Here is a 26,813-nt window from a genome sequence, read left to right as displayed (position 1 = left end):
TGAGTGGAGTGTCCAGAAAAGAGCTATATAAGTGTAAGCAATTATTATTATTATTATTATTATTATTATTATTATTATTACTTCTAAGTTTCATATGGATTGAACTGTAACTCTTTATTAATCACTATTGGCTTCACTGTACACTGTAGTATTCTATAAAGATATAACCATAACCAGTATTCCTCTTTGCTTAGCTGTTCAGTTGGAGGGACAGCCAGATCTAGGCAGTGTTTGGGTGCATCCTGATTCTTCACCACCACCATGCTCAGAGACATACAGTATTAAGGGTCTTAGGAATGCGTTACACTCTTCTTCTGAGCTGTGCCTTTCTGTGTCTTTATCCCTGAGGTGTCGTCTTTGTGGCTGATACTTTGCTCTGAAATTCACCACCTGACTTGAGTGACTATGCAAAGACACCAAAAAGGTATATTGATTCTGAAATCATGTGTACTACCACTCTGCTAACTGTGCGGCTCATTGAAGTTACAACTACTGTAAATTAATTTAGTTTTACCATAACAAAAGCTATTTAATACTTATACAATCATGATTTATGCATTTTCTATAAATTATATACTGTATTTACTTATTTTTGTTTATTTCTTTGAATGTGTATAGTATATTGTGTACAGAATATAACTAATATTAATTGATACTTCAAACTGTCATGATTGCAAGCTTTAAAGCAAAAAATATGAAAACTGTGTAAGGGTCTAAATACTTTTGCAGGGAACTGTAAATGCTTTTGTCATAATTGGTAAAGAATAAGGTATAATTCACTTTTATTTCATTCACACTTAAGATGTCAGAAGATGTAGGAGGAGTGCCAAGATGATATTGGATTCCTCCATCTAATGTCATCCCCCAGAAATGAGTGTAATTACTGCCTGTCTGAAGGGAACAAAAACTTTCATCTGTCACAGTTCAATTTCTCAGGCTGATGGACATAGTGCATGGCTTTGTTCTTCTTATCAGAACAAATATCCGATTATGTTCTAACCTGGTACAGCTTTTAAAGTTTATTTTAAGTGAAATCATTTTCATGGTTTAGAATTTTCTCCAGTAACCTTCCTTTAATGACAATTATCCAAGTTCTGAAAATCAGAAGAAGTGATCAAACATGTTAAATCTTCACTATAGTTTTCCCATTCAGGAGATACAGTGTAGCAGGATAGTAAAACAGTTTGTATATAGAATAGTATACTAAAAATAATATATAATACTATAAAGGTACAGTTAAAGTTGTTTTTCAATCTGATTGGAATAATTACAAATTGCATGCAGGTGATATTTTAATGCATTCTCTGTACATATGAAATTAAAAATAAGTTTCAAATTCATAATTTATTTACAAAATTCAGTTGGATTCAGTTTCAATTGAATGGTGATGCTTTTTGTCCTGTAGTTCTGTTCTAGACAAGTTCAGAAGATAGCTCAGGATTCACAGGATTGTCAAAGGCAGAACTGTAAAGATATGCAGAATCAGCTCAAGAGGAGACAAGCATCACTGATGAAGGGCAAATTGTTGTCAACATGGGATTCAGCCCTCAGTGTTATTAGAACTTCCAGTAACATTGAAAGTGACAGATATTTAAGGTGGGTTATCTTTTGTTGTGCTTTTTAATTGGATATATCCATAACTATTTTCTTTAATGGAGTTTTTCCCTTGTTCATCCAGTGAGCTAAATGTTCCTACAGTACGTCTTTGTAATGAGCCCTATCGTTAGACTAGGACATTTCAATACAATTTGAATAAACGAGGATTAAGTCATCACCACTTGGAAAATCAGCTTTTCATAATGTGTTCCTGGAGGAAGAATAAAAGAACCAATCATACAGAAATTTCTACTTTTCTACTCTTTGTCACTTCATTTACCTATTCAGTTGCCAAATATATGTGAATGGCATTAAATATCTGCAGCATTACCTGAGGAAATTGCAATATTTGATGCAGGCATTTTCTTTTTCATAAAATAGTATAACTCTTTTTGATCAAAAAAGAAATGAAGTTCCAGTGACTGGACTAGTTGTTCCCATGTCTTCAAAACACAAACACACACTGACAGCCATTCTGTTGGACATTTTATAAACAGTTTCATGCAAACATGAACAAGAAAAGCAAATCTTGTGCAACAGTGGATTTCAAACAAATGCTCATAATGAATACATTTCTAAACATAACACTTCCACTTTATAAAAAAACATATTGCTACAAATGCATATTGTCATTACATTACATTCATAAGCCTAAGTTATGAAAGGGCACTGCATGTGTTTCTATGTGCTCAAGGATTTACAGCACTTTTACAATGCTAGTAAAAAAATGGTTCAGTGCATTAACAGAATTCAGCTTTAACTTTCACCTCATCCATCACAAGTGATCAGTTTGATTTTTCACACGCTATTTGGTTATTTAATGTGTAGTGACACTTTTGACAACGGCTGCTGTTCTGCGGGGTGAACTATCACTGGCATGGCATCCGCCCTCTGTTCCGCCCACCTGTCACTCAGTACCGGTTGCCATGGACAGCGGCTGACAGGAGACCTGTATCACCTGGGGGCAATGACCAGCCCACCTGTCCTGGTGATTCTGGGATATTAAAAGGCTGCTCGGACCCAGCTCTGGTTTCTGTTGTAGTGTTTGTACTCAAATCAGCTGTCTCTTGTCCTTTGCATGTTTTGTTTTTCTGACCTTTCTTTGTTCATGTCAATGTTTCTTGGATCTCCCTTGCACCTGCTATTGGTGACAGCTTTTTTTCTCCACTTAGACCCTGGCCTTTGTGCTCCGCTACAGTGTCTCCATGGTAATGGCCCTCACTAGTTTTGGATAACCCCCCTGGGCTTTGCTTGCCTGCAGCGTACTCTGTTTCCCCAGCCTGCTACAGCAGCACACTCTCTGTGCACCTTCTGTTGGTTACTAGTCTGATGTGCTGATCCTCTCTGCTCCTGCTCCTCCTGTATGAAGCCAGCTAGGATGAGACTGACAAAGGAGTCCTCACTCTAACCAGTATAGCTACAGTATGAAAGGTACTTCGTGCCTGAGTGGTAATACTCTTTCAGCTGTGGGAAAACCACACTGTACAGTAGAACTGTTGGTGTGTGGTACTCAGTCAGGTTTTACACTGGCTATTCAAGACTTACCAAAACGTGGTTCCAATGGATCTCTAGCACATTTGGAACTTTTCGTCAGTGATATAACCATGTTTATGATCTATTATGAGCAAATGCTTTAGAAATAACACTCTTCAGGTACTCTTCTGCACATGTTTTGGTCCTGCTCAAAGCTTAGCATATACAGTACTAATTCAGCTCTCAGACACTTTCTCTACTGATCTAATCAGCTCTGTCTTTGGACCCTCTCCTTGCACTACTGGGTGATGAGTCTCTAATGTTGGCAAGGATAAAGTTAGATTTATCAAGATGACAGTTATGGCTGCTATTATAAATGTATTGCCTTGTCTTGGAAAAGCAGTGCTCCACCAGGTGTTACCATGTGTGGCTCTAAGAGACTTATATACAGTACGCATGCCCTTCTGCAAGACAAGATAAGCAATATGCAGAACAGCATATGAAAACACTGCAACAGAGACCAGGCAAAGACAAAAAAATTTTTAAAATATTTTAAAAATCACAGGAAGAAAATGCTTTGCTCTCTTTTCCAGCACCTCAAAATGTCACAACATTAAGCCTAAAATATCACTAAAGTATTACAGAATTTCCTAAGACTGGGTCAGTTACACCTGCACAGTGTCTCAGCACCAGTTCCCCTAAATGTTAGCAGAGGATGGAGGAAATGGGACAATTTAGTCAAAGCCAGATTACATTGGTCTACATTTTAACAACAGCATGGTTTACAGAGAGCATTTTAATTACACCAAATTTTTATTCCCTTAACATGTGGTAGTTAAATATATACTAAATAAATATAGAGAAAATACATTATTACACTCCACTGTACTAAACCAAAGAGATCAGAAATTCTAAAAGAAACCATTATGTTCTTTTACTTGGCTGTCCAAGATACTAATGTAGGTATATACAGTACAATTTTTTAATCAGCTACTGTACAGTACATCCTTGATTTTGTGACTAAAACTGTAAAATTGCTTGAAAAACTGAAAGTCTTTGAAAGCTTAATCTTGTTATTAATTGGATGAGGTGGCAGGTGTTAGAGGGTCTATCAGAAAATCGGGTAACTGAGAAATGTATATAAGCCTCAAAACACTTGTATTCTCTAGCTATTGAGCTGCAGTAGCTCCAACGTGTTATTAAACCTTTTGTGCTTCCAGGTAGTTTAGTAATCACTTCAAATAAAGCTTGAGGGGGGTGAAAGCCAGTTTAACTACCTCTACAACAGCTGCAATAAATAAAACCAAACGTTTTTCATATTCCTGCATCCTGGGACGTGCAATGAACCCCGAACCCAGAGCCCCAGCACTGCGAGACAACACTGCTAACCACTGTGCCACCATTCATTTTTAACACGTATTGTTTAATTCAATGTCTTCTTACACCGCTGTCAACTATTGACTATAAACAGCATCACTCATGAACAAAGGTTTTACTTCAATTTCTACTCCCTTCCAACAGTTTGGCTTTGAGTTCCACCCCCTGCTCTTTTGGGCTCTTCCCCCTTGGAGTCCGGAGGAGAAACAGTCCAGAGTCAAAACCAGGAGAAAAACCTCTGGTGAGCTCTGGGCCACAGTCGCTCGCCTCATCTTCTTCCATCATATGCCAAGCCTGGATCATAAAACTGTTTTATTTTTCATTTACCAGGGGACAGTCATTTCTGAGTGGAATCATTCAAACCTGAATGTAAGCCTGTCATTTGTGACAATTTATTTACCAAGATTTAATGGCCTTTGCTCAGTCCAAGTGTGGATTTTAATAGTTGGCTATTTACCTGGAAGAATGCGGATTTTTTGCCTCTTTTCCAATGTGGCTGTGGTCATCAGTCAAGGATGTTCCCACGCGGAAGCTGCTGTGGGAGAAACGGAACGAGGCGGCTGACCGGCTGTCTCTGTCACGGATGAGGCTGAAAGAGAATGGATCACAAGGACGAGGCTCTGAGCAGGAGGTGATTACTGCAGACTTTGATGAGTATAAGAGGTAGCAGGTAATTACTTGTAAATGAAACCTTTAGCCTAACTCACATTTCAGACGTAATTCTCATAAGAATGTGTTTACATACAGTACAGGAGTGCAAATTCTTTAGCATCTTTAAGTGTTGCATATCATTGTACTGTCCTTTTTGATTCTGTTATTTTCTATTTTTGTTGTTAATTCATGTTAATTAATGAACAAAATGCATGACAACAGGTTGTGTGTGTTCACAAAAGACACAAAAAGCACAAGCAGTTTAACAGCCTTATTCAGTATATCATTTGTGCCTTCATGACTCTGATGTTCTGTGATCTTTTCCAAAGTTCAAATAAAGATTTAATTAATGTAATTCCCATACTGTTTTTTAATGACATAGCAGTCAGTATACATGAGAAAAACATGTGCTTTAAGTAGTTTAACACCTTGCTGTAACTAACCCCCAGAGCCAACTTCCTCCTGGAATTTTCTCTCCTTAAACATTCTGTTACATCTCTGCAGCAGGACATACAGTAGCAGAAGCCCCCGGTTCAGGTCTTACATTGAAGCTAGCCCCCTTGGCATCATATTTCTTTTATCTCTCACTGTGTCCACTCACCAGACATAAATATACAGAAAAACAAACAAACAAAAAAACAGCAGGGACATTATTTTGCTGTCTTCAAAGATATTTTTTTAAGGTTTTGGGTCTGCCATATAGCTGAAAATGCTTGTAGGCCTTGGTCTAGGTGTCTATTAGCTTGTATAGAAAAATTGGGACACATTGGTCCATATGAAAAAAATCTACATATTTGTTTTTGTGAAGACTGCGCCTCACATCGCCAGAAAATTTATAAAAAATAATGAAAGTCAATATAAATATGTAAAAGTTATCGCAATTGCTACAAAAAGCCTTCAGGCACTGCTAATGAGACTTTTTCTGCTGTTAGGCATTGAAAAAAAAACAAGTAATAGGTTTATTCCATGCTGAAAAAAAGAAGAAAGAGAACAGAACGTTTCGGCTGTGGAGCCTTCTTCAAGGCTCCACGGCCGAAACGTTATGTTCTCTTTCTTCTTTTTTTCAGCATGGAATAAACCTATTACTTGTTCCTTTGCAGCCTACGCATGCTGACACAGCTACCCACCTGAATTGAAAAAAAAACTCTAGAGTGGCCTTCAGGTGTGAAAAAATGACCACTGATTAGAATCTGATTGATTACCACCTGCCGTGTCGATAATTGACAGCAGGATTACAGCCAGAACAGAGCCAGAGGCTCCCAGAGGAAGTCCCATCCCTTAAGGGCTCTGAATGGCTGAAAATATAATGATTGACAGCGTTTTCCACCAATCAGACCAGCTTTTTCGGGGCGGTCGGTTTTAAAATTTAATTCCAATAATTCGGTTTCCTCCAGGTCTGGAGTTGAGCGGGCTTTTTGAGGATATATTTCTGGTTTTACGAATGCCCCGAACAAGGTAAAAACATGGGGTATATATTTTTTTTGCTGGTTTTTGCTTTTGCGGGCATGTTTTGCTGGGTTATTGATTACTTATCGATGCACTTTAGAATCTTGCTGAAGTGCGTCATCAGATAAAAAAAGTGTTATTGTGATCGATTGCCTCGGTGTATTTCGGTTCTGAAACCGGTTTTGTGAAGCTCAGGTTGTTTAATTTCGATTGCTATTAGGTTTTCTGTGAAGGTATTTGGTTTTTGTTGGTGAAATACTAGGAAATGTGATGTACTGTATGTCTTAAGTAAATATTGACTTAGTATGTCAAACGCTCGGTCCCTCGGGCGGTTCCGGGGGACATCTGCTGTGAAGAGTTTCTTTAAAGCTATGGAAACTGGAAGCATTTTCTTTCTAAAATGATTATTGAAGAAAGTACAGTATTACTTCATGCATTATTCTTTGACTGTAAATATCTTTCATGTAGCATTTCAGCTGATATGCCCTGAAGGTCAAGTTCTCTGTGAACACCAAAGTAGGAAACTACTACTACTTGTACATTTCAAAAGTTTTCAAAACACCCATCAAGGGGTAGGGAATGTGTAACAGTGTGTCACTCCAATTGCAAGTTTCAAATTATGTTCAAATGCTCTTTGTGTTTGCATGATCCTGACTGCAAAAGACTTTTTTTTCAGTTCATGTATGTCTCCTGAAAACTTCTTGCGTGTCATTCTATGCTTTATATTTCTCATATCTGCAATGTAGAGTTTCTAATGTCGAGTCTCTCACAGGACAATGCACAGTGCTGTATTTCACACCCATTTGACAACGAGGGTTTTTACTCCTTACTGGAGAGCACACAGAGCACTGCAGCAGTGTACCCCGTCATGCATGTATTTCTCACCCAGTGCATATAATAAAATATCATCCCTAAAGCAATTTGCCAATTAGGAAGCCTGCATGTTTTAGACTTGCACAATTTAATCATTTTATTCTCGTTCACCACCCTTATTGTGCATCTAACAAGTCAAAATACTACATTTCGAAATGATCTTTTCTGTCTGTCTCATTGTCTAAATAGCACAAAAACGTCTTTGAAAATGACTTAATTACACAACAGCGTTACATCAATAATTAACTTATCGGCAAATTCCAAGCTATTAGTACCTTCATCTAATTAGAGTGGCGAAATGAATATATTGCAAAAACAACTGTTTGTAGTCTTGATGTAGCAACTTAGTTTAAAACACCTGTTTTTTAAGAAAATATTTTACTACTGCTCCTGGAAAAATGCTGTTCTGTGAGAAAGCTGTCATGCTGTCCAGACATCATGACATGCTCTAGATAAAATTGTACCTGAGGAAAAAGCCAATTGTTTGTTTAATGAGTGCCACAGTATACACGATGAATAGTTCAGACGTTCAGCTCCCTCAGGGCGCAGGCTGAGCCCTGGGGTTTAGACATGACTTCTTCAGCTCCAGGTAAAGTCATTAACTGGCTTCCCAGAAGTGGCTGTGCACAGCGGTGGTTAGGAAAACTCATGTGTGCCTGTGTTTCCTTGGTTTGCTACAGATCAACATGGGAGCTGTGACATCAGGGTGAAGCGTGTGGCTCCTGCAGAGCTTACTCTCCGGTGAGGCACTGTGCAGTTTCGTGTACCTCGCAGACAGGCGTGTTCGAGGAACACCTGCTCGGGCTTCATGCTGCTCACTGGATGCAGTGGCAAGCTAAACCCATTAATAGCCAAAAAAATCCAAATTGGCTTTGTATACATTTTTTTAATCCCTAGTCATATTTTATGTTTGTTTGTTTGTTTGTTTGTTTGTTTGTTTGTTTGTTTGTTTGTTGTAATGTCAGTGAAAAGCATTCATGTTCTTCAGCTTTCTAACTGCAGAAGGATGATAGCAAAAGCTGGTTGGGTCATGATGACATGACTTCTTCAGCCCCTTGACTGTCACTGGGGATGAGACCGCATGATCACGCTTCCTGATCAGCACAATATATCTTAAGAGAGTCAATAAACACACCTCACTACAAGCACACCTAGTAAATTCTTATCAGGTTTATTGGATTTTCTTGCACTCAGCTCAGTCAGGCTGCTTCATAGGGATGCTTTGATAAGCAAGCTACTGTAAACATTATTAAATGCAATTAGTAAATACTTTCATTAACATTGTATGTGCAGCCAAACCTAGGATCACAAAATCATATCAAATCCACAATCACTTGTAAATACATATTGCATTACTATTGTTGATGCTGTAAATGTAATGATCTTTATCTATTAATGCAGACCGCTTTGCCCAGGCTAATTTACAATGGTTTACAAATGGAAGATAGAATGGAAGTTAAGAATGTGTCTTGTATAAATTTCAGGGATCCTTGGATCAAGATACATATTTTTGCAGATATCTCCTACACAAGTAATACTTATCACTGGCAACACTGCTTCCACCCCACTGAATGACTGTCAGTCTCCAGTGAGTATCCTGTACTGTCTGAAGATGGAATGAAGGTTTTAATTCCTTTTACTTCTGCCTGCACGTGCCAGACAGCCTTTTCTATTCTGTTTTATAGCATTATACATTATAGAATAAGAATGGCATTTTTTTTACCACTTTTCTGTTACATGTCCTGAAATATCCAGGTATTATTTCAACATGGTTATATATATGTCTAAATTGAATATAGTCATATGCCATCAACCTACCCATCCATTATCTGACCACTTTATACCATACCGTGTAGCAGGGAGCCGGAGCCTATCCCAGCAAGCAACAGGCACAAGGCAGGATACACCCTGGATGGGACAGTAGTCCATTAGAGGGCATGTACACAATTGATAAATTAATGATATATCAGAAGCTATTGCTAGAGTTAAGTGGGATAATGACATAAGGTAGGTTATCCCTTTGTATCAATGCAGCCAGAACCAGACGTACTGTAGTAACCTGCAGTTCCTTTAGCAAGTCACCTGTAATGGCTACATGGACATGCAATGAAAACTGTATTTGGCATACCGCAATACTTGGACATAATGTATTGCATACACACTGGACACATAGAAGCTATATTTATGAGTGTTGTTTATTTTATTCAATTTCTATTGGACCATTATCTGTTATTAAGTAACCTTATTTTGTCATTTTAAGTTTGTGATTTCCCCCGGTGAGCTTGTAGAAGAGACATTTCATTGCCAGGAACTCCTGCTGCACGCTCTATTGTTGTGCATTCGATTAAATAAACTTTGATTTGATTTGTATAGTGGTACAAATCTCATATTAAGTCCCATGATGTCACCTCTAACCTGCTGAAATTACATAAAAAGGCATGTCCTGGAAGCTCCTTGACTTGGGGGGGTGCACTGGAATTTCTGCTACCCATTTCTGCTACCCAGGAAACTACTGCACCCGTGTGAAAATCTCTCTGGTGAGGATCCAATATGAGGATCCTCAAGCTCAAACATTGCATTAGAGGCTGCAATTTCAGCTCTCAGAAACAAGGTTATTTAATTTTTTTAAAGGTCAATGAAGTGTTTCTTCCAATTTTGTTATATACCCTTGTGTTAATTAAACCAGCTCCTCCAGCTTTCTCCAGGAGTAAATGAATGCCTGGAACATAATAATTACCTCCGATTTCCTTTTAACATCCCACACAAACATGTCAGATAGTCACAGAGACAGTAATCGTTAATACCTATTCAGAAATACTATAATAGCCTAGTACAAATGTCATAATCGATGCAAAATAATTTAACACTGACATTATTATTATTATTTCAAAATCCCCCTGTGGTGACTAAAATTTATAAGCATTAACAACATATTTTTAACTTCCAGAATATATTAAACAGAAAATAAATTCTGATCATTTATACTGTCTGCATGAAGAAATTGAAGAGACTTGCAAGACACTTCTATCATTCTCAAAACCCTCTTCCATGTCAGTGCTGCCCCTATTGTGTTTATGATGTTTAATTTTACTACTTGCATGAAATGCTTAAAACTCTACCTATTTCTGGGTGGTATTGTTAAAACACAGCTACCTCGCTTATGAGTATTTTGTATGCTACCTGCAAACAAGACATGTTTGCTGACTGCACTAGAATGTAGAATCCCATAAAAAAAATCAGGAAGTCTATTTGTCGGTTGACCTAATCCAGTAAGGATTCAATTTGAAATCAATAGATGGAACTTGATCAAAGGCTTTCTGGGAAATGAAACATTCTGTATCTCAGCCTTTGTCTATCCATTGCTATAATATCTTGTTCAAAGAAATCTAGTCGTTGTGCAAAGCAGGACCAATTTGTGATCGATCTTTTAAACCACATCGCCCATTTCTTTCTAGGGTATGACTGACCAAGATTTGGCATGAATTTGCCAATTTCGTACTTCTCCGTAGCATCTCCTCTTTCGTAGCATTCCCTTTTTGGTTATTAGTTTTCTAATGATTGCCCCATCTATCTGACCCCACTGTGATTTTAAATCATGCCTCCTTTTTTTTTCCACAGGCAGCTTGCCTGTAATTATATACCTTCCTGAACCTACCCGTAGGGATCTGTAAAATACTTCAAAGCATTATCCCATCACAGTCACAATTCTCAAGTAGTTCTCCCCCTTTTGCTCCCTTTACCTTGTCCTGATTGTTAGAGAAAACTAGATCAGTACTAGCATCGCCTCTAGTGGGTGTTTTGACAACCTGAGGAAAAAGTCATGTCTATTTCTGCATATTGGTATATTCAAATCTATGTTAGGGCAGTTAAAATCTCCCAGTAAAACAGCCTTGGACACTATGAATGTACAGTACATGCTAAACTGCTGTTATTGAAACACCTAAGAAAATGTCAGTGTTTTAAAGCCTCAAAGCCTGCCCTGCGATGGGCTGGTGTCCCATTCAGCATGTACCCTGCCTTGCGCCCGCTGCTTGCTGGGATAGGCTCCCTCTCCCTCGTTACCCTGAATCAAAAGAACTGGTTAGAAAATGGATGGACGAATTCTTAAAGCTACCAATCAAATACATACTTAACGAAAGTGCAAAACTTCCAACCAAGACATCTTTTAACTTTGGCCAGTGAGTTACTGTATTTGTTCTATGAGTAATTTAGTGCATGCTATACTATTGAACCCCTAGTTTATAAATTGAGAAATAATTATTTTACTGTTACTAACAGCTGTACATTTTGTAGTATATGAAAACATATAAAAGATCACTTATTTATGGTAATTATAGTTGTTTTTTAAATACATTATTACAGAATAATGAATAAAGGGGTTAAATCTTATGGAATATAGAAATAACTTGCATTTCTTGTAATTTTTTACAATTAAGGTGTGTTTACTTAAGCTGATCAACAGCACTGTAGCATTTAAGCATTTTTTCCTTGTATATCACTCCTCAACTGCTGCACAAAACTGCCACACAGACATTTATATTTCCATTATATTATAATAGCATTATACAAACAAAATATTTAAACAAGAAAAGGGGAGTTATATAATGAATATGTTGTTTTGGATAAATTTCTATTAGAGAAAAAAGATGTACACATTTCTATAGCTAAAAACAAAATGCATATACATATAAAATTAGAAAATTTAACATTGTATGAAACTGCGTATAATGGGAAACTATAAAAATGCTGTTCGTAAATAATTTAGTTTAAAACAATAATATAACAATAATATAGTTTCCTTAAGTATTAATGTACTTAAAGAGACCTTTTGGCATTCACAAAGGTAATCCCGAACTGATGTAAAAATATTCTTCCTGTCAGTTTTCTTTTTTAAGTGTATACTGTTTAATTAACATAAGCTTTTACAGGACTTCATGCATCACATAATACCTAACAGATTAACACTGAGGATATGATGTGGGAGGAAGTACTATTCTTTTACAATTTATTAAATAAATTAAATATCTCATCATTCATAACCATATTCCAAGGATGGCGAGCTGTGAAAAGCTTTATGGCAAAATAAAATACAAAGGACATCGCTATGATTTGACAATGAAGATATTACAGTTGGTGTGACCGTTCAGTGAACCCCCAGTCACTGTTTCCAGCTCTGACTGCTCAGGTTCAGAACTGCCTCTGGTGCGATCTTCCCTCGCGTTTAAATGTGGGTCTCTCTAACTTCTGTCGTCTTCGCTGCTGCAGAGTCAATGGAGCTGGAGACGGTCCCTGTTGACCCCACTGGCCCTGAAGGGGATTTCTGTGTTTTATGCTCTTTCTTTCCTGCGGTGTGGAGGAGTTCCTGGGTGTTGGGCACCTGCATGTTTTGCTGGAACTTCTCCTTATTGAGCTTTTGGTTCCCAGGGCTTTTGTTGCTGCCTGTCCTTCCAGCTCCAAGCAACGTGTGAGTAATCTTTGAAATGAAAATAGAAGATGCCTTGTTATTGAGATTATATAGTAATTGGCCAAAATATTGGGAACACCTAATTCCAGCAATCACTGCTTGATCAGAACCTGGCCTTATTCTTGTGGGTCATGGCATCCTGTATTTGTTGCTCAATCCCAGCACATGTTCTACCAGTCCTACTCCAGTTTTCAGTAGGACTGAGGTCTGGAGATTGTTCTGGCCAGGGAGAATGACCGAAATCTGTCGTGCTCCTCTGGCCAATCATGCACTGCCTGACAACTTGAATATGGATTTGTCCTGAGAATCCTAATAATTCAGCAAGTGATGTAGATCAAAATGTGTGAATTACAGCAAAATGAATATTTAAAATTGATATCAGTGATGTGCACACTCAATATAGCTCAGTTAATAGGAATATAGGAATATATGAAAATACTTTCCATCTAATTAAATTTGTGGCACATTGGCTTGGAGTCTCATTCTACAGTGTACATCAGACCATAGGTCAGCAAGCTGACAGCTGTGTCTTTGGAGGAGCACACTTTGTTATGAACCCTTGGCAATGACTTATTCATGGGAAGTGAGAAAATGAAAATATGATATATTACTGTATGGGTATTGGGGTTTGGGGCTGATAATTGTAAAGGGAACATTTTGAGCATCTGTCTGCATACACGCTGCCTGTGTCCCTAAATTATTAATGGATCCCTAAACCACTGGTTCCCAGCTTTGGTCATGAAGGAACAATTTGACTGATAGTTTTCATTTCAGCTAATTTCTAAATCCCTCGTGTTTAATTGCTATGCTTGCTTGTACAGAGTTTGTTTTAACTTGTTTCAAAGCTACTCCATCCATCGGTTTTCTACCTGCTTTATCTAGGTCACATGGGAGCTGAGGCCCATTTCTGCAAGCAACAAGTGCAAATTAGGATACACCCTGGATGTGATGCCAATTCATCACAGGGAAGACATATATTAGAAGCCAGTTAACCTACCAGTATGTCTTAAGACTACAGGAAACCGGGGAACCCGAAGAAACCCACAGGGAGAACTTACAAACTCCTCACAGATAGCACCCCAGGAATTGAACACAGGGCCCCAGTGCTACAAGGCAGCATTCCTAACCACTGTGCCTCTGTGCATGGCTCCCAACCCTTTCTTCTGCTTCCTTCCTGTTGTTCCTGACTGCACAATTGTTACTTATTGATCAAGTACTGGTGAACAGACACAGGTGGGAATGACACTGTACCAGACACACAGAGGTCAAACTGGTTACATTTTGGACTGCACAGCTGAATGAGGGTAGTTGTGAAGCTCAAAAGGTGATACAGGGTTGAAACCAACTGCAACCATTTCAGCTTTTGAAAATACAACAAATAAAAAAACTAGCAATAGACATCAAATCAGCTGGTATTAAAAACTTTTTTTTATTTAGCCTTTGCTGGAGTTTCAGCACTACAATAGACTGGCATAACGTCCAGGCAGCATCTTGCCTTGTGCCAATTTAATCTCCAGCTCACTGCCACCCCGTCTTGAACTAAGCGTTTTTCAGGAGGTTAACATGTACAGTACGCTGGACTATTCATGAACAGTTAAAAGCAATTTCTGTACTGCAAAGTTTAAGTCCACCAGTGCAGAAATGTGGTTTTACTACATTTTCAAGAAGAATATTCTGTTTCTGAATGCAAGTTTTTGTTGTTCATGTCCCTTTTTCTAAAGTGTCATGTGGGCAACAGAGAAGGGGCTTACTGGTTCATGATCCCTGACATTGGCAGGATGAGCAGGACGTGAGACAGATTGAAATCTGGGAGTCAGTAAGGGCTGCAGGTAAGATAATGTGTTCAGGCCATGATGGACAGCACTGCCTGAAGACATTATATTACCCCCTTCATTTGTCTCAAATTCAGAACACAGCAGCTTTATTGTTCAATAGCTCTCAAAACTAAGTCAGTCAGTTAGTTAACAATAATAGCTTCAAGTCTTTTAAAAGGGTAGTAAGATGCATGAGGAAAAACAAACTAGCTCTGTATAATTAAATATCAATTTTGTATATAATTCCATTTTTCTTATTTTTATTTTAAAAGACAAATAATAGAAAAAGTAAAAAAGGGAAAGATTTTTATTTAGCTTTTAGTTATAACATCATACATTATTGATTGGTCATAAATCATTCTACTTGAGTGATTTTTTTTTTGTGAGTTATTTTTTAATTAAAAGGAAGAAAGACATAACTTGCAAACATCACAAGCTCCATGTATCTAAGGGAGAAATTTCAAAAAGATTTGTTCATTACCTCTTTAGAGTTGAGTGCTTCATTTTCATGGATAGTCACGATTGGATGCTTAGGCTTCACAGGCAGGTCGTGAAGTGGAACAGCAAAAATAAAAACTAAAATGGTGAGACTGAAAACAATCTTCTGCTACTATATCCTGAATATTGAGTACAAACTGTAGTTACAATTTAAGGCCATATGAAGCCCAGAAAGGTTTCAAGGTCTAGTAGAGAAAACTGAATCAAGCACTAAGTTCTTGAATTAACAAATTGTTATTGTCAATTTAACGACATCTTGGTTTTTTAAGTTCAAATAAAGGGTGGGTGAACATTCCATAATTAAAACAGTCAGGATAATTCCACCGCTAAGAGTGGCTTGCTTTTGAAGAAAGCTTTTTGGACACAGCTTTTTAAAAATATTTCCCCTGTATTGTATAATCAGGGTTGAGCTCATTGATATTACAGTTACAATATTATTACACATCATCAGTAATATGAGAGAGAGTGATATGTACTATATTTAAGTGAAGCATGATACAATCTCTGAGGTATCAGACTAAAGCAGGGCAAATACATAGTACATGCACTACATAATAGCTTAGAAACTGCAACAGTACTCTACCCATTCATCATGGCAAAACTTATATTTCTGCTTTATTTGAAAACATTTGGGAACAATAGCCAAAACCTTAAATGAAATCATTAGTATCTTCTTAAGCATATTAGTATTGAAGCCCAATATTTTGATTAAATAACGTCATTAAATATGGATGTTTAGCGTTTTTTTTTATACAGAAGCATGTAATATTTCATTAGGTTTTAAAAGTTCATATCTTTAGGTCTCAGTTGGACACTTACAACATTATTTTAAAAACAGCACATTTAATTGGTGTAGTGACTATGACTCAGAATCTGAACCAATCTGAACTGCTGTAGTAGCTAATCCATCATATACACCAATTAAACCTGACTGACCCAATGTCAAGTGGGAAGAATCAGTACTGTACTTGGAGCTCTTGGAAGTCCAGAAACAGCCTCGTCAGGCAGCTGTCAGAGTGAACAGAAAGGGAGTGATATGTTCCCTAACTCTAACTCTGCCATTATCTGGTTTGGAAAACAGAAGAGAAGATCTGATTCACTACTTTGTTTGATTTTTAAATGATACAAAAAATCTCACAATTGCAAATATCTTAAAATATGTATTCAAAATTGTAAATTTGTAGAAGAAAAACTGTTTTTACCCAGAAAGATGGTTTTGATCACATAAGCGTCACATTTGCCTCTTCTCCAATTTTCCCCTGAAACATTTTCCTGCATTGTTGCTGTTTAGTTAACATGAAGCTCATTATTGGTGTCATCATTCATAGTTTCTGACACATTTCTTCATTAATGTCCAATTAGTGCCTGTATTTTCCATTCATCCATGGAATAAATAGCCCTAATATACAGTAAATTGAAAATTACAGCAGATACAGAATACATGGTCCTGTGACTCAACCCATATTAAGAAAGAAAATAGTCAGTCAGTCTTTGAATGTACTTGCAACTTTAGTTACATTTTTTAAAAATGTGCATAATGTCTTAAGAGAAAGTTTTATTGCATACGTTGCTGATATACCTCCAGACATGGGAATATGGTCATATCAACATTTAACAATTCTGAATATACTATAGTGAGAGACACACTCAGGAGATACATTGTGTGTGAACATCAACATTTCTCCTGAGGTGTCTTTCTTTTACCTAGAGCATCATACAGTAAGTTACTTTGTTTAGTAAATACATCTTAGTTGGGGTGAAAATAAATCAAGCTTTGAATTTACTGACTTTAAGTCACATTGATCAAATGTTTCAAAAGCGTGATCATAACTTCTCAAGGTAAACTGTACATGAGCAGCCATTATGAAGTGTTGTAGTAGCTAATACATTATATACACAAATCAAATCAAGTTTACTTGACTCCTCGTCATTGACGTCTCCACTCTACACATCCATAAAGCTACAAGGCCACTTTTTGTATTCCAAAGGTAGTACAAACTACATAGGGCCAAAGATTCAGTAGAATATTAACATGTGATCAAACATTTCTGTATAAAGAAGGAAAAACATTGAGGAAGAAGGGAACTGCAGAATGTTTAACAGCTATACTTAGATTGCTATGGAGATAAGTACAATAACTGAAGCTACATGTTATGGACTTGCAGTATCATTCAGTTCAAGGAATCTAAGTTCTACCAGTGTACTTCTTGTAGAAGAAATACTGTATTTCTTCCTTGCGTCCTCAGTGATTTGAATATTAACATGGTCTTGTAGTGATGAATGTGCTGCACAGCCTAAATGATGTGCTACATTAAATTGATAAAGTCGGATGTAGTGTGCATCCCAGAGGGGGGTAACAAGATTAAGAGGATCTTCAGGAAAATAATGGTTATATGGGAGTGTTTAAAACTCTCTAACATGTGTTAAAACTCTTCTGCTGCAGCTTACATATGCATTTTATTGTACTACTACTTTTCAGATATTGCAAAACAATACTTAACAGTAAATATGTAAGACCCACCATAAAAAATATTCCTGTCATTTGCAGAACTTCAAAATCTAGGATACCCACACTCGGGACACCACATTGAGCTACTATTCCTTCACCCTCTCTCCTGAATTTAAAATAAACTGCACAGATTCTTGATAGGCGGCACGGTGGCACAGTGATCTGCATGGCTGCCTTACAGCGTTGGTGCCTCGCAGCCAGCAGCCATATCACCCTGCAGCTCACTGCTGGCAGCCCACTGAAGCTCAGCAGGTGTGAGCCTGGCCAGTACCTGGATGGGAAACTCCTGGGAAAAACTAAGGTTGCTGCTGGTAGAGGTGTTAGTGGGGCCAGCAGGGGGCGCTCACCCTGCGGTCTTTGTGGGTCCTAATGCCCCAGTATAGTGATGGGGACACTGTACTGTAAAAAAAGTGTAAAACCGAGGTCCTGACTCTCCGTGATCATTAAAAATCCCAGGGTGTCTCTCGAAAAAAGTAGGGGTGTAACCCCAGCGTCCTGGCCAAATTTCCCATTGGCCCTTACCAATCATGGCCTCCTAATAATCCCCATCTCTGAACTGGCTTCATCACTCTGCTCTCCTCCCCACTGAGAGCTGATGTGTGGGGAGTGTTCTGGTGCACTATGGCTCCTGTCGCATCATCCAGGTGAGGCTGCACATTGGTGGTGGTGGAGGGGACCCCTATTACCTGTAAAGCGCTTTGAGTGGAGTGTCCAGAAAAGTGCTATATAAGTCTAAGCAATTATTATTATTATTATTATTATTATTATTATTATTCAGCTCTGGACCTGGGGGGCTATCTGTGTGGAGTTTATATGTTCTACTCATGTTCGGGTGGGTTTCCTCTAGGTGCTCCAGTTTCCTCCCACAGTCCAAAAATGTAATGGTAGGTTAATTGACTTCTGGGAAAACTGGCCCTGGTGTGAGTTTGTATGTGGCTGGGTTTCTGGCCGTCTGCCCTATGATGGACTGGTGTCACATCCAGGGTGTATCCTGCCTTAAGCCTGTTAGTTGTTGGGATAGGCTCCAGCTCTCCTGTGACTCTGAATTGGCAAAAGCAGTTAGAAAATGGAAGGTTTTTATGGATTCTAAATATTTAATGCAGCATCGACACATTTACTAAGCATTCGTTAAAAAGAAGCTCTGAGATTCTTCTTAATTAATCAAGAGAGAACTGAAAATGTCATTAAATTAATTACTCTTCAATTAATAGTGTATGAAAGAGAAATAGCTTAGGGGAAAAGTAAATCACAGTCATTTGGCATGTTTTGTTTAACCCACAGGGGATCTCACTTGGCAAAGACGTCTGACAGCCTTTTAACTTTGACGATAAACATCTTTTAAAAGTGTCTTTAAAAAAAGTACATTGCTGGCTTGAGTCTACATTGCTCTGCAAAATACCGTAATGATCACCATTTAGAAATGCTTGAAATAATTCCTGCTGTTTAATGCAGGTGAGCATTGCACTGTGATGAAGCCAGAAACTTGGGGGCTCTCAGGAAGGTTAAGGCCATAAACTCTGACAGTGCCTCTGGTTGGACTGTCATGCTGCAGCGAGATGACCGGCCGGAGCCCAGGTGCAGGACTCGGGGGCTGTCCGGGTGTTTCTGGGGAGACTCGGTGGACGTGTGACTGCGAGTGATGGGAGAGAGGAAGCAGGCCGGCCGAATGCTCTGGTAGTTCTAATGTCGGAGCGCTAATCAGGGGAGAAAGCTGCCTTAAATAACCAAGCCTAATGAGCTGATTGAGAACTAGATTGGAAGGCAGCCGGTTTAATACACAGGCATCCTGACCTCATTCCCGTGGGGTCCGGGGAAGGCTGAGAACGTGTGCGAATGTTCGAGCCGCCTCAGGCAGTGGCGGGATGCGAGTCGGTCTCGGCCCAGGCGCAGCGTGTGTTCCCAAGACCTCCACGGGGCCGATTCCCTCGGCGACTTGAGGGATTTTGAATACTTGGATCAGGTCCCCTCAAAGTCGGTTCTTTCGGTCCGTCAGAATAGGACGTTCCTTTAAGACCGGGAATATATCTGCATGCTCTTCTACAGAGTGATTCCAAAGTAGCAATATTCTTATACCACAGTGACTGAAACTGATAATACTTTAAATCGGGTCTTATTAGTGCATCTTTTTTGATTGCCTTTTATTCCACTTTTGCACATATTGTAGAAGATGATGTATCAACATAAACACGTATTGTAAGTCTTTCACAGGTCTCTTCAGACACTGGGCTTTGTAATGGCAGTAAAGACTGACCATCTCGCGGTGTCTTTTCATTAACAGGGTTTAATGGCACAGTAGCTGAGATGCCAAGAAGGAAAGCAATACTGTCGATATGCCAGTTTTTTTCTTATTTGCATACTGTGAATCATAAAAAAAATCAAGACAATAAAAGGCTATAATAATAATTTTCAATAATAGAAAATACAGCAACAGGCCGGGTTGATGTGTCAGTGTCTAACATGATCATTTTATGAATCCATTCTGTGTATGCATGTACACAGTATGCCGTCATGGCAAGCAAAGCATTACTATGAAATCCGCCCATGCTTTTTCTAACCACTTTTTCCAAGTCAGGGTCATGAAGGAGCCGGATCCTGTCCCAGCAAGCAGTGGCGGCAAAGTGGGACACACCCTGGACAGGACGTCAGTCCAATGCAGGGCAGACAGAGACTAACACACACACTCGCACCAGGGCCAATTTTCCAAGGAGCCAATTAACTTCCCAGCATGTCTTTGGACTGTGGGAGGAAACCCACACAAACAGGTGGTAAACACGCACACCAGATTTGGAACACTAAAGAATGACTTTCAGAGGAATTGAGTAACCACAATACCAAAAGACTTAGCTAAATACCAGCACAAGTGTGATTCTTATCTCGAGACATTGAAATCTCATTGAGAAATTTTATGTTAGCTGTAACACACCCATACCCAGACTACACGACATACAATATAATTGCTATGTAAAAATGAGCTTAACTGCTTGTTGGCAATTTTTCCATGATCTTAAAAGATAAGGTATGTAGAAGTTAGGACCTGACTTGTCATCAATAGACGGAAAAAATGTCTTGCGTTTAGTTGCAAGTTCAGATTTTTTTTAAAAATATTTAAAAAGTGGGTCAGTGGTGTGGGTGTTAAATGAGAAAAACCTTTTATAGAAAATGGTTTAAAACCATTACCAATAACCAATGGACTTATTACTACCAATTTTACAAAGGATGTATACGAGTATAAATGTACTTTACATACATTCAGTATGTTTGTTTCAGTAATGGGCTACATCACAAAACTGCAAGGTCTCCAGAACCTGACAGTATCTAACACAACTGAATCAGCATTATGTTTAAATATTGATCTATCAAACACACAACCAGCATTAATGAAATGTTAATTTAATGAATGGTAATAGAGATGGCAATACTGATTCTGTCTGAAGGAATGCCAATCAGTGTGATTCTAAGTGGCTCCAGCTGTTCACCAAGCCAGATGATTTTACTTAACTGAAGGTGACAGCTTGTGCCCAAATCAAAGGCTATTGTATTTTGTTACCCTAAACCTTATAACTGGTCCATGCTTTTTTGACAATATTGCTAAAATAATTATTAAAAACATCTCTGATGAGAAGAGAAACATTCTGCAGTCTGTTAAAGTCCGATCATGTAGAAAAGGGTGTTCATTAAAATTCTTACAACTTCTTATGGATGAATCAGAAGAGAAATATTCTCTTTCAAGCTGCTTCTAACATACGATGAAACAATGATTACTGCAATGTGCCATAAGGACATGAACTTCACATTTTTCACCCCGATGGTGCTTTTTATGCACAAGATAAAGACATCACCATGCTTTAGCTGTTCTATTTAGACAGTCTAATTTTATGAATAACCCCTGATGTAATTATTTTCTATAAAGAAGCATCTTTACACCATCTTTCACAGATCTTACACTGGGCAGTTTGCCCAATCCCAGAGTCTCTGTGTCTCCCTGGTCCTTGACTGAGCACACAACCTCATAGAGCACATTACTATGTATTTTTGTTTTCCATTATGATAGAGAAAAAAAACATTTTCTTAGAAGTGAACACTCAAAAGGTTACATGGCGGCCCTTGACGAACATTTTCAAATCTGATGACTGGAGGGCTTCAGAAACACACTGCAGGATTGCTCTGTTGAAACCCCAGCTAGGGATAGGGTTAGTATTCCCACACTACTTAGACATATTCTACGCTCAGTGCTGGGTTTTGGGTCCTGAGGGAACTTAAGATCGAGTGCTGATTTGCTCCTATTTACAGCTTTTGGCTGCCTACATGTATGTTGTACTGTACTTGGAAAATGGATGTATGGATATAAAACTGCTACGAAAATTGCAGCTTTGTAGGTTTGCTTTTACACTCGTGTTTGCACAGTTCTAGCATTTTCTTTCCAGACACATGGTTCAGTCCCAAACCCAAAGCTTTTTAAGAAAAGCTGGATGAAATTTTAGTTTCACTTAGCTACTAAACCACCAAATGTGAAGGATGGTTTCCTCTTATTTGCATTTGTATGGTAAATAGTTCTAAAATACACTCTAAATAGACTCAATAATTTGTGTTGGGAAATGTACAGCAATAAAAGAAATACTCTGTGACCAATGTAATAAAGGAAATTCAGGCTTACATGTGAAACATCCCTTTTGTGAAAGGGAATGCATTACTATAAGCTTATTGACCGTCATATTTTGGTCTGATTTTTTTTTTTGTGTTAAGATTTTATATATGTACTATAAATGATTTAGTGTTCAGGAGAGTCTACAAATCTGAAAAGGAAACTCAAAGCAAACAAAAACTCTACTGCACCTTCAAAAAGTCCCCATCCTTTTTTCCCCCCACTTATGAATCTCGCAACCTGGGATTTTATTTTCTTAAGAATTTTTTTTAGGAATATTTAAATTATTTTGGTTTGACATGGTACTCAATATGTTGTGGGTTGTCAGTGCCCAAAATTCCTACTTCAACCTATGTCAAGTTCTGAGTCTGTGGCAATGCAATGTGAAAAACGCGTTGGAGGCTGAATACTTTTTGAAAGCACTGTATGAGGTTTTTGTTTGATGTTTTGACATGCTGCATCTAGACAGGTCCATGGCCCAGCTGCACTAGCCTCCATCACTGCGCTGGTATCTTGGGACACTGCTTTCGATAAAGCAGCTTAGATGATGTGATCTTTCATGTTCCTTATCACCCCTTCTTTTATTTTTCTTTCTCTTTTTTTTTTACTAAAACACTGTAATGTACAGTACTTTGTGTATACCTAGAGGAAATGTATGTTTTGTTCTTCAGTTGCTTGTTTTCTCCCCCTTGGGGTTGGGATTTCAATAAATAAGAATCAAAGAACTGCTCAAAAAATAAGATTGAGGAGGTTTCAGGGACATCTAACAGATTTCAATCTAAATCAAACTGTCTTTTTAAAAATAAATGATGGGATCTTCAGACTGTGTTTGTGTGTGTACACTGTGATGTCCTGTCCAGGGTACGTTTCAACCCACTTATCAGGAATAAGTAGCTTTCTGGTACTGTATGTATGGAATAAGTGAAAAGCTAAAGCTTACAATCCCATAACTGTAAGATCTTGAATTTAAAAGCTACTTGTGCAAATGCTTTAGCACTTTTCTTAGAATGTTACAGGGCAGAGCATGGTTTATTTTGTTCCCCCAACTGTAAATCACAACACTAGGAAGTTATACATCTTTTATTAATTGTTCATTATTTAGAGTGAGGAGGTCTGCAGCAGGTTAATATTAAAAATCAATAGTGTGTATCACAACTCAGAATGACAGAAATGCAGTTATTTTGTTTTTCCCTTTAGGATATTCTCACATTGTCTGCTACTTACAATTTCATGTCATTTTTTTAATTTATTTTTCGTGTGTTTTAGGTTTTAGCATGCCAGCACACTGCAGGATGATTGAAGGAGGCATATAACACTAATCTTTGGATTCTGTCATCATTTCCCTGTCACTTTAGTTAGAAATGACAAGCTAAGCTAAGATGGAGTTTTTTGCAGAACACCTGTGTGTGAAGGTGAATGAGATATTGAAAGGTGTCAAAGCATGTTTCTCCATTTAATTAACTGAATATATACTGAAACTTGAGAGAAATTCACAGGAGTGTTATCTGGAAAATTACAATTTTTATTGCAGTATTTGCACTTACTTTATTAAACATACTGCACATGACAAAGGTAAATCATGCTAATTAAGATTTACCTATCAACAGGGTTGATAACTAGGGCTTCAACAGTGAAGGTCACAACCTAGTAGCGTGTGTGGGCAACAAAGAAACAATGCAAGCTGAACACATGCTGTCCTATGGGATTAGGTCCCATTCCTGTGTAGCCTGGATAAACTGTGCTTGGCTACTGGTTTCTGAGCCCTAGGTGCCACCCATTATGCCAGCTTATCTCATGAATGCTTAGTGAGGCTCTAAAGAATATGGCATCCAAGGCATAATTGTCACATTCTCCTTGGGCACAATTAACATCATTATGTACAGTATGCACCATGAAGAGGAGCCCTGACCTGTTAAAAAGCTGCTAGAATGCATCAGCATAAGCCCAGAGGAAGGGCAGCGAGTGAGTTCACAAGATTTGGTCAGTGTAGTGTGTTAATGCACACTGCCATCAATCCCTACTAGGAGAGTTCTTTAGCAAATATACACTCCTGCCCAGTCTTTCACACTTGGACTTTCCCCAACAATCATTGTGAGGTGTCATGTCTCATAGTCTCCCAGATTGTGGGAGTTTTACTGATGATGTTTGGCCAGGTTAGAAATTACTGCATGTGAACACCCCATAGAGTGACTGACTGACTGCAACATGCTGATGGCTCAAAGGCATTGTTCTCTTGATAAGCAAGTCATATTGGTTCTTGATTTGCATCAGGTTTGACAGTTTACAGGTTATATCACTTCATTATCTGTTAGGGGTGGGGCAAAAAAATCTATTCTTAGATGCATCGTGATTCTCTCTTGTATGATTCTGCATCGGTGCACAAAACATCTGAACTAAAGCTACCGGTTTGAGAAGATGGACAAACTCTGGCCTGCACCCTCCACTTGGAAAGCCACCGTATGGGCACATTTTGGATTTTGTGAAGTAAAAATGAACTGGATAAGAGCCCCCAGTGTGTGTGCAAGCTGTGTCTTACCAAGATAAAATGTCTGGAATACAACGAACATACAAAATCATATTTCATGTTTCCATCTCGAGTCGGAGGAAAAACAGCCTGTTCTTGTTGCTGCAGAACAGAGAAGCCTCAAGCAAGCGTCAAAGAAAGGGCGACGTGAAACACCAGGTCTAGAGCAAGTTTTAGCGCAAAAGATTTGCGCCCCTACCCCGTTTTTGAAAGCCTGGGCTTTCGCTTAATGTTGTAAACACTGGATCCGAGGTACAACATACCATCTCGCCGTCACTTTAGTGAAACGGCAATACAAACGCTCTACAGCGACACCAAAACTCAAGTTTTGGAATCACTGAAGAAACCCAATAGGTTTCTTCAGTGATTCCAAAAAACCTGTGATGCCCCGATCTCCATTGCGACGGAATCCTGTATCACTATTACCGCGCACTGCATCACTGGTGAATGGCAGGTCGTGTCTCGTGTACTCCAGTCACACAGTAAGAAAAAAACAAATCGAGTATAGAAAAAAAAATTGAGATGCATCGAGAATTGATTCATGATTGGGAATAATTTGGGAAACCCTGAATCAAATCGAATCATGAGGCATTTAGAGATTCCCACCCCTATTATCTGTTTCCAACGGATTCTTTCACTATTATAAAAAAATGCACTATACTGACAAGGTTAAATAACTGAACTTTTCTTCCTTTTACCGGAGAACAATAAGAAGAGACTTGACTGAAGTATTCGAAATCCTGAAAATCCACATTAAGAGAGTCAACCCAGTAGACGACTTCAGAATGCAGAGCAAAACAAATCAGAGGCCACCAATGAAAACTCCAGGGAAGTTCACTTAAAATTCAGATCAGGAGGCATTTTAGCACACAATGGGCTAGCTATTAGCAACCAAACCTGCTATGTGGGCCTAATGTCAGCATCTCATTTTTAACCTATTTACTATTATGTCCTTACAATGGGCACACACCTAAACTGGTTTGAAGACTATGTGGAAAAGTGATGTGTATCACCGCCCTATTATTGATTATACCTGTACAAATTAACCCAGTTGTACAGTACAGTAGCACTCATTATCCTATATATTGAAACACTTTGTACAGTATGTTATTGTAAGAGAAAATTGTTTTTTTAAATAAAAGTGATTTATGCGATGACATGAGTGAAAGAAATACTGCTTTAAAGCTGTAGGAATAAGCCACCATTCACCAGTATGCTGGTGTTCACTCCAGGGTTACATCACACATTAAAACAAGACTGATCACGAAGCTTCTCTTGCATGAACAAAATCTGCTCACTCAGAGTGTCTAGCATAAACTTGTCTAAACTACAGGCAAGGGCAAAACATGGTTCTAATTGAAAATTGATTGTGGACCATGTATTTTACTCATTATCAGATGGTGATTCTGAGCTTTATGAAGTACATTCTCTGATTGCACCCAATGCTCTCTGTCCATATGCAGATGCACTCTACTTCATCAGAGCTTGGCAGTTAGCTTAGAACAGAGAGAGCAGATTTTTCCCAGTGAGGCATTTTCAGGTATTCGAAGGGTATAATTCTAGCAGCTGGGACCTTTAGGAGACTGTATTCTGATTGGAAAAATCTGTGTTGAAAACAAACAGTGCAGCAGCCCTAAAACAAATTAAATTCAGTTTGCCATCAGCAACAGAGCAGACAGGAAGACCAGCAGATGTAATCAGAAAGTCTGTGTTGATACTATGAGAGGCACAATACTGTGGGTGACTGGAGCAAGAAGCCCATAGGATTGTGCTCATGTCTGGAGGTAATTCACAGCAGCCTCCCAGCAAAAGGTAAAAGTATCTAAGCTAATGGGATTCGTGAGGAGTTCAGGCTTTGTTTTCAAACAAAATCAGTGTTTCATTGCAAGCAGTGAAGCAGAGATTCTTAATTTACAGGACTGCACTGGTGCCTTAATTGCACCTGA

The 26,813-nt window shown here is 38.4% G+C and overlaps 1 protein-coding gene and 1 long non-coding RNA gene across 15 annotated transcripts in view; one reads left to right on the top strand and one right to left on the bottom strand.

Annotated features, from left to right (window-relative positions):
• The window catches only part of mlip (muscular LMNA-interacting protein), a 56,255-nt gene that overhangs the window by 4,178 nt on the left and 25,264 nt on the right, over positions 1 to 26,813 (bottom strand). For 4 of the 14 annotated variants that reach the window (XM_015363043.2, XM_015363041.2, XM_015363045.2 and 1 more), the window contains 2 exons: positions 15,176 to 15,229; positions 8,567 to 12,889 (listed from right to left, as the gene is read on the bottom strand). In XM_015363043.2, coding sequence (XP_015218529.2) covers positions 12,638 to 12,889; positions 15,176 to 15,229 — 306 coding nt within the window. In that variant the 3' untranslated portion in view covers positions 8,567 to 12,637. Of the gene's footprint in view, positions 1 to 3,942; positions 4,741 to 4,903; positions 5,036 to 8,566; positions 12,890 to 15,175; positions 15,230 to 16,128; positions 16,258 to 16,327; positions 16,592 to 26,813 lie in introns of those variants that run through there. The other 10 variants (XM_015363042.2, XM_015363046.2, XM_069180080.1 and 7 more) reach the window with 8 other exon arrangements.
• LOC138223904 (uncharacterized) overlaps positions 6,463 to 26,813 on the top strand; it is a 44,740-nt gene continuing 24,389 nt past the window's right edge. Inside the window, exons 1-2 of the long non-coding RNA XR_011182335.1 lie at positions 6,463 to 6,552; positions 8,097 to 8,157. This is a non-coding gene — a long non-coding RNA (uncharacterized lncRNA). The remainder of the gene's footprint in view (positions 6,553 to 8,096; positions 8,158 to 26,813) is intronic.

Source organism: Lepisosteus oculatus, chromosome 17 (genome assembly GCF_040954835.1).
Source record: "Lepisosteus oculatus isolate fLepOcu1 chromosome 17, fLepOcu1.hap2, whole genome shotgun sequence".
Taxonomy (NCBI): domain Eukaryota; kingdom Metazoa; phylum Chordata; class Actinopteri; order Semionotiformes; family Lepisosteidae; genus Lepisosteus; species Lepisosteus oculatus.
Note: the sequence above shows the minus strand (reverse complement) of the source record. Positions and strands in the feature narration are given on the sequence as shown.